The 7857-nt window shown below is 38.7% G+C and overlaps 1 protein-coding gene across 6 annotated transcripts in view; it reads right to left on the reverse strand.

The window, feature by feature from the left end:
* Positions 1 to 24: 24 nt before the first annotated feature.
* DDX59 (DEAD-box helicase 59) overlaps positions 25 to 7857 on the reverse strand; it is a 24624-nt gene continuing 16791 nt past the window's right edge. For 2 of the 6 annotated variants that reach the window (XM_042029950.1, XM_042029952.1), the window contains exons 3-9: positions 5597 to 6420; positions 4280 to 4447; positions 3602 to 3691; positions 2949 to 3200; positions 2633 to 2785; positions 2038 to 2166; positions 25 to 340 (exon numbers count right to left, since the gene is read on the reverse strand). In XM_042029950.1, coding sequence (XP_041885884.1) covers positions 77 to 340; positions 2038 to 2166; positions 2633 to 2785; positions 2949 to 3200; positions 3602 to 3691; positions 4280 to 4447; positions 5597 to 6409 — 1869 coding nt within the window. In that variant the 5' untranslated portion in view covers positions 6410 to 6420 and the 3' untranslated portion in view covers positions 25 to 76. The other 4 variants (XM_042029951.1, XM_042029953.1, XM_042029949.1 and 1 more) reach the window with 4 other exon arrangements.

The raw sequence follows: 7857 nt of genomic DNA on the forward strand, positions 1-7857 counted from the left end.
CAATATACAAGGCAACATTTCATATTTCTTTTTAATCATTCTTTATTGTAATTACATAACTATAAATATGCCTTTATTACCTCTGAGAATTATTTTTGTTGTGTTTTTTAATAATGTCCATAATATTATCTCCTGTTACAAGGCTACTCTGTAATTGTTTAAGTCTCTGTTGCTCCCTTCTTTTCTGGTCATGCAGATATGGGGAATTAAGCAGCTGTGGGGGAAGAATGGTGCCTGTGGGTTTTACTCTCTTCACAACATCCCAAAAGAGCTTCTTGCTGTTGTTATTGATAAAAGTAATTGCAGTTCCACTGTGACCCAATCTCCCTGCTCTTCCAACCTGAAAAAGCATAAATTCATTTTAAGTTAGCATTATTAAATGGAAGTCCTTCAAATAGTCTTAGAAGTTTATGGTTTTGTTACGAAACAGAAAGTAAACCTAAGCAACAGGGCCAAATCCCTATCTCACCTCTAAGCACAAAGCTACTTACAATAAACTTCCTGAATTCAGGATATGTAGATCTGAAGCTGTAGCTGAAATGCATCTATAATTGTGACTTGTTTATGGGACACAGCAGAAGTCCAATACTGATACCGAGATATGAGGTACAGACTATGGGCAAAGGCCTACAGTAGATCTGATCCAAAGAAAGGGTTTTTAAAAAATCTGTGTTACAGAGATGCCACATACATCAAGCACAGTATGCACCAGCATGTCTACAAAAATGCCCTTACTTTCAATGTCCTTTAAATTATTTACCAATATTATCTAAAATGCTTGAACAAATTAGAAAAGAATCTACAAAGACTCTCTATTTAGGAACAGCTAATATGTTCATATTGGTATAGTTTTGATGCTAGGAAAAAACATTTTTATTTACTTAATACATGCTTGAAACTTTAGCAGAAAGATAATTAAAAACAAGAGGGAAGTACTGCAGTTGTTAATAACACAGAATACTTGAGGAGTTCATTACAGTGGATAACTTCCAGAGGTCCTTCTTATCTGTTTGGAACAAAGTTTACTTCAAAGTCAGATCAGTTCCCTCAAGGCCTTATTTCAAGTGTCTCTAAGCACAAAGGTACCATCACCCCTCTGGCCTCTTCCACTGCCTGACTCCCCTCACTGCGAAAATTTTTTCCTCCTCCTATGAGGCCATAATTTCCCTTGTAGCAAGTAATGACTGTTGGCTCCTGTCCTTTCCCTGGGCATCTTCAAGGAGAGTCTGGCTCTGTCTCCTCTGTAACCACCCGAATGGAAGACAGCAATTAAGTCTCTAGTGCAGCCCAAACAAGCCCAGTTCCCTCAGCCCGTCCTCAAGGGTCACATGCACCAGCCCCCTGACTTCACCTGGACTCCTGCCAGTTTGTTGGCTTTTCCCATAGCTGATATTCTCAGAACTGCACACAGTAGCACTGTGTCTTCCTAATGCCACAAAGAGGGCAAGAATGAGTTCTCTTGACGTGCCAGCTAAACTAGGGCTGGGGACTGTGCATATAAATGCATTCACACGTTCAATGCACAGATCATCTTTTCTAAAGCAGGAAATCCACAGAAAAAAATATCAGAGGAGATGCTTGACTAGAAAGAAGGGGAGAAATCAAGTTAGTGACTGCTTTCCTGACTATTAATGTATATCCCGCACTGTCCATGAGCTGCAGCTGCAAGAGGAGTATTTGACCTTTCTTCACACAATAAAAAAAATTGTAAACTTTGTTTTCTATAGACACAAAATGATACAAGAGAGTACAAAACAGAAAGAACAATACTGCAAAAGTAAGTTATTTAAAGATGCTCTTCTATGTTTTAGTAACTTAATACAGGGTATAATAAGAACAGTATTCTAGATTTGAATGATTTACATGGGAAACTTATGGAAGAGATATCCAGCACCATTTTTTCCTTTCCTATAAAAACAATATTCTGAAGAGGAAAATGATATTTCTGTTTACATTTGAATTTAAATTTCCACAGGTGGATGTCATATTTCAACATACTTTTCAAATAAAGCATTAGCAATGTATTTATTAATTTACCTGATGTACGTATTCATCCATAGTTGAAGGCATATCAAAATTCACCACCAGTTTGACATTGACAAGGTCAAGCCCTCGTCCAAGGACTCCAGTACTTACTATAACTTCATACTTCTCTTGAAGTAATCCCTGGCAAGGGAGAAACAAACAAAAATTAATTCTTTTTTCCTTATTTGTATTTTGAACCTCTCTAAGCATAGGAGATAAATAAACCCAGTGGCATTATTCTACTGTAGAAGAGAGAATGGCTCCCTGTATTCTTGGTTTAGACAGGAATATAATCCACAGAGGTAACTAAAGAGAGATCAAACCCGCAGTTTTAATTCCAAAAATCATCAATTACAGTTAAATGCTTATTTAAATTCCCATTTCAAATAATCTGTGAAACAGTCTCTGTATTTACCTACATTTAAAAATGGGATTATTATCTACAGTTTTGCTTAGTCCCATCTGTCTCTCATCCCCCCCAGCAATACCTCAGGTATTACTGCAGAAAAGCAGTCAATTATGACTTCAGTCATTCAAATGAAGCCACACTTAAAAAAAAGGCCATTTGAAATCTACCAAAACACCTTTATCTTTAGCAGGTACAAACCTGTAATATGTCTGTTCTTTCCACTTGAGACTTTTCAGAATGCATAGCTGTGCACTGCAATCCTGTAATCTTATGAACAGCATCACTCAACAGATCTGCTCCTAGTTTACAGTCCACAAACACCAACACTGGAGGCTTGAAGAGCTTCTTGTCCTGTAAAATTAAATAGCTTATTTAAAAAGGTATTACAACCATCGGCTGTTCACCATCAGCATGGATTCGATTTCTCCTGACCATGAGATGAGAACCTGACAGAGATGTGGAAAGACATGAATCATTTTATAAACTGCTCTTATGAGAAAAATATTAAACTTACATTTAGTATTTCAAACAGTTTTTTCTTTTTAGATGGTTCTTCTATCCACAAGATAATTTGCCGAACATTGGAACACGGCAGATTCTTTTCTCCAATTGTTATTCTTACAAAATTGTGCAGAAGCTGATTTGCTAAGTGCTCAATGCCCACTGGAATCGTGGCTGACACCAGTATGGTTTGATGATCATGAGAGATATCTTCCAAAATATCCAACACTTGCTGCTGGAAACCCATTTTTAACATGGTATCCACCTAAATGAAAAATATTACATTTGTACCACATTCTTTCCATGAACAGCAGGATCCTGAACTTTGAATTGACAGAAGAACCATAATGTGCGTGACTGGCATGTAACAATCCAAATGCAGGAGTATTTACAGTCAGAAAAAAAGCTAAGTGAGAAAATTAAAAACAAATGGTTCACACTGGTCTAACAGTATTATCCTGTCAGGTACCTAAATCTTTTACAGCAATAGAACATATGTTGTTTAAACACACCTCAAACTGTGTCAAAAAATAAAACTGTCTCTTAAGAAATACATTGTATTTTTATAACAAACACCCTGTATGTTTAATCAGATGGACTAGCCACTCACACTATTCTTCCAGCACCTCTGTATAGATAATAAAGCTTTGATAAATAAGAACTTACTTCATCCACCACAACAATTTTTACACTGTGCAGTTGAACAGAACTTTGCTTTAAAATCTCAAGAAGTCTTCCAGGTGTTGCTATTATCACCTAAAAAAAAAAAAAAAAAAAAAAAAAAAAAAAAAAGGGAGGAAAAAACCCACAGGAGTTAGAAACTCCATGAAAGAACAGAGGACCATCCTAGAAAAACTGTAAAATTCCAGCACATACAGAATAACAGCAGTAATTAGTGAAATTACTTGCATTCAACCATTCAAGTAAGTTATAAAACTTTTAGAAAACTTATAAATTATGAAGACTTAAAAGGAAATGGACCTTTTAAAGCTCTAATGGAAGTGTCTAAGTTACACACAATAAAATCTGCATGAAAAACAAACTACTTTTTGCTGTCAATTACAACTCCTTGTCTAAAATACTGGCGTATTTCAGTCTTTGAAACCAGCAATATCACACATTAAATATTTTAAAAACAAACAAAAAAAAAAGCTATTAGATGTTTAATCAGAAGTCAAAATGTTTTTTAAAAACTGTGTAACTAAAATTTTCAGGAGGTAAAAAATGTTTCAGTAGCATAGACTTAGGAGAAAGCCATCTTTGTGTGTTCATACATGTCACCAGTAACATCTTTCTTTTCTGTGAATATGACAATGTAGCTCTCCACACTCAGTCAGCACTCACCTTCACACTCTGCTTGAGCCGGTGCAGCTGTGGGGGCAGGGGCAAACCTCCCACCAGCAGAACTGTCCTCATGTTGGGTAACCCAGCCATCAGCTCCTTCGCCTGTCTCTCTATCTGAATTGCCAACTCCCTTGTTGGTGCCAAAATAAGGGCAGATGGAGTTTCTGTCTAGAAAGGAGACAAAAAAATCGGATTAACATGGAATTGCTTTATTATTTAGACAAAAAGCTTTCAAATTCCCCAAAGTAATCTTTTACATTAAAAATGAGAACTATTTTTAACAGCAAAATAAAATTAATTCTTGATATATACCTTAACTTGTCCTTTACCCTGAAGATGACGAATTGGAAAGACTGTGTACAGACATACTTTTCACTGAGGTTCCAATTTTGAGCCTGTTATTATAAACATATATCTGTCTTGCAGACTTTAATGATAATCAAACAGGGGAACTATTGGAGTGTAATACACTTACATACTTCTACATAATGCTTTCTTTCTTAAAACTAATGCTGGAGTACTTTGAAGAATAAAAGAGTTACTTAAATCATCTTTCAATTATTCATTTGAAAAGGTTTACACACATTTGTGTGTATATATACATGTAGCTATAAAGGTATCTAAACAGTGCAAAGCATCACTAGAATCAGGTCCAGAATTCTCTGATATATTTTTATGCATCTCTTTTTGAATAAAACAACTAAAGCAAAAAACAATTCTGAACCACACATAAGGTACAGAATACTATTTGCCATTGCTTCTAATCATACATTAATGTCTTTACAAAACAGAAGTTTTCTTAACTCTTTTTCCCACACTATCAAAGGGGAGACTGTGTAACTAGAGGATTTCAGAAATTTTATTACCCCAAATTCCTGTAGTTTTTTGACAGTCAACCAAACATATTCCAAGAGAAATTACTCTGTGAAATTACGCAAATGCCAGCAACTGTCTTCGAGCCATCTGATATATGAAGATACAGGAAGAACTTACAGAGGGACTGGAATTACTTTCACTTTCTATTTTAAGTCATTTAGGAAGTTTACCACAGAATTTAATTAACTTTCTCAACAAGGAGGAACTGTGTAATAGATAATATTGATAAAATTGCTTTATCTGACCAAAGTGAAAAAACATTCAATTTCACTAAAAATAATCAGCACCTCCCCCCTCCAACAACCAAATGCTTTATCAATCAAAAGTCAAATAAATCATTGAATGTTCATGAAAACCGCTGCAATCACAGTCTCCATTACACTGGGAATCCAAGAGACAAATTTGCAAACTGCTTTCCCTAACTACCCAAAGTTTCATTACCTCTTTCAAAACCTTCATAATAACAGGAAGCAGGAAAGCTGCTGTTTTTCCAGAGCCCGTGTCAGCACTAGCCAGAATATCCCTCCCTAACAGTCCAACAGGGATCATTTGCATTTGGATGGGAGTTGGGACTTCATAGCCAGAATTCTTTAAATTATTGTTTAAAGTTTCAGGAAAACCACAGTGTTCAAACTCTACAATAGGTCTTGGAACTTGCTGGCCCTGGACAGCAATACCCAGCTGGAGTTTAAGGTTCTCAACCTGCTCATCTTGCAAACCTAAAATAAAGGAATGATCTTTGTAGAAATAAGGTGTATTAAGCAGGTGAGCTTCTGCTTGCGAATCTGTGCATTGATCAGATCTTAGCTGCTTCTCCTTTGCTTGAGTTTGTAGAAGGTGTTTGGCTTTACATTCCAAACTACAAACATCTTCATCTGTTTTATCGCAGATATACTCCCCGTAGCGGCCACACACAACACACACAGGCTCTCCAGGCTCTGCCCAGCGCTGGGATTTGCTGAAGGATTTTATGGGTTCTTCCAAAGAACCATCTTCATCAGTATTTTGGTTGTCCTTTCCCAAAGGTGTATTAGCAACACCAAGGTCTGCAGCTGCGGGTTCTGTATGTTCTTGTACAGTTTCACTCAAACTGTATGTTGAAGCAGAAGTTTCTGTTCCAACTGACTTACAGTCCTGGAACTCAGTGGTCTCCTCTAGCAAAGATCCTCCAGAAGACAGTTTATGTTTCTTAGCTGTACAACTTTTGTCCTCATCAGGAGTCCTCTTGACTTTAACGGATCGTGGTAGAAACATGCTTCAGTTCACTAGAAAGAAAATGGTTACAGTTGTTAGAAACGACTACTATTGAAAAAGGGACATTTTACTGTTACCACAAACAAAAAAAGAAAATCTAGCAAATATTGGCAAACACAGAAACCTACTCTCAATCCCTGAAAAGATCCAGAAACTGCCTTGTTTCAAAATTATCTTGACCTTAACAATGTTGATGCCAAGAAGTATTTTAAAACAACAGTGGAAGCATGGAATATAGAGATCTATCTACAGTTAATTGTCAGTACTAGGCCTTTGCAACTGAGTAAAAACTTTGCTTTTTACTGTGTGGAAATTTATCCATTTTGAGAGTCAGTTATATTTAAATCCCTGGAGTTCCTATTTCTAAGATGAAACCACAGATGCAAGCATTCTTCTAAGCTATGGAAAAAAAAAGCCCAACCAACCTAAACCAAATAAAACAATCAGTTTTGTAAAGAATGTAAAATTCAATACAGGACCCGTGTAAGATCACTCTTTTTCTAGTTCTTTTTAAAGTCCACTTATAATTACAAAGCTGCAAACTTTTGAGATCTGCTTAGAGTCCAGCTCTTGTTCAAGCTGTCCAAAAACAAGCAAAGACTCACATTATCAATTTGCCAAATATATACCGTAATACGAGAGACAAATTAAGTGTTCAAAAATACCATAACTTTTATATTCTGAAATATATATATTCTGAAAATACCGTAACTTTTATATTCTGAAACTTCGAAAGCATCAGATACGATCACCAATCGTTTGCTATCATACAATTAGTATAAAAAGTACACCAAATACGGCAATTTTATTCTGAATAAATTGCACTGTGTCTACCAGTCCCTACGAACTTCTTCTTGCACTAGTTTTTAAAAAATACACCAAGCTATGTCTGTGTGTACAGACAGCTGTGTTTGTGTAACTGGGGGCAATCCCGAGGTCGCGGCAGCAGCGCCGGCCCGCAGAGCTCCGCGGGCTGACCGCGGCTGCCGGGGGCCGCTGCTCCTCCGCGCTCCCGGCCCAGAAGCCAAATCTCACCATTTCATTTTTCGCGCCTCATGAGAATCTCCCAGAACAAACCTCTCGGCAAGCTCAGCAACCTCTCGGGCGGGGGAACGCTCACGCAGAGTGCCGGGCTGACGGACGCGCTGCTCGGGAGGGACCCGCGGGGACCCCGGGCAGCACGGCAGCTTCTCCCAGCCCTGCTCTCTGGCAAGAGCCCCCCACCCCACGGGAGAACAAGGCGGCGCGGGATCCTTTCTGCCAGACAACCGCGCCCACCGCCCAGCCCGCCCAGCCGCCGCAGGCGGAGTCCGGCCCCGGCCCCCCCGGCTCACGAACCGCTGCCGCCGGGCCGCGCACCGCCTCCCGCACAAAATGGCGGCGGCCGCTCCCGCCCACAGCCCCCGGCGGGCCGGGCAGCGGCGCGGGCGGGCCCCGCGGCCGGGGCG

Source organism: Corvus kubaryi, unplaced genomic scaffold, assembly GCF_017639235.1.
Source record: "Corvus kubaryi isolate FWS band 111438036 unplaced genomic scaffold, C.kubaryi_AGA036_p1.0 37334, whole genome shotgun sequence".
Classification (NCBI taxonomy): Eukaryota; Metazoa; Chordata; class Aves; order Passeriformes; family Corvidae; genus Corvus; species Corvus kubaryi.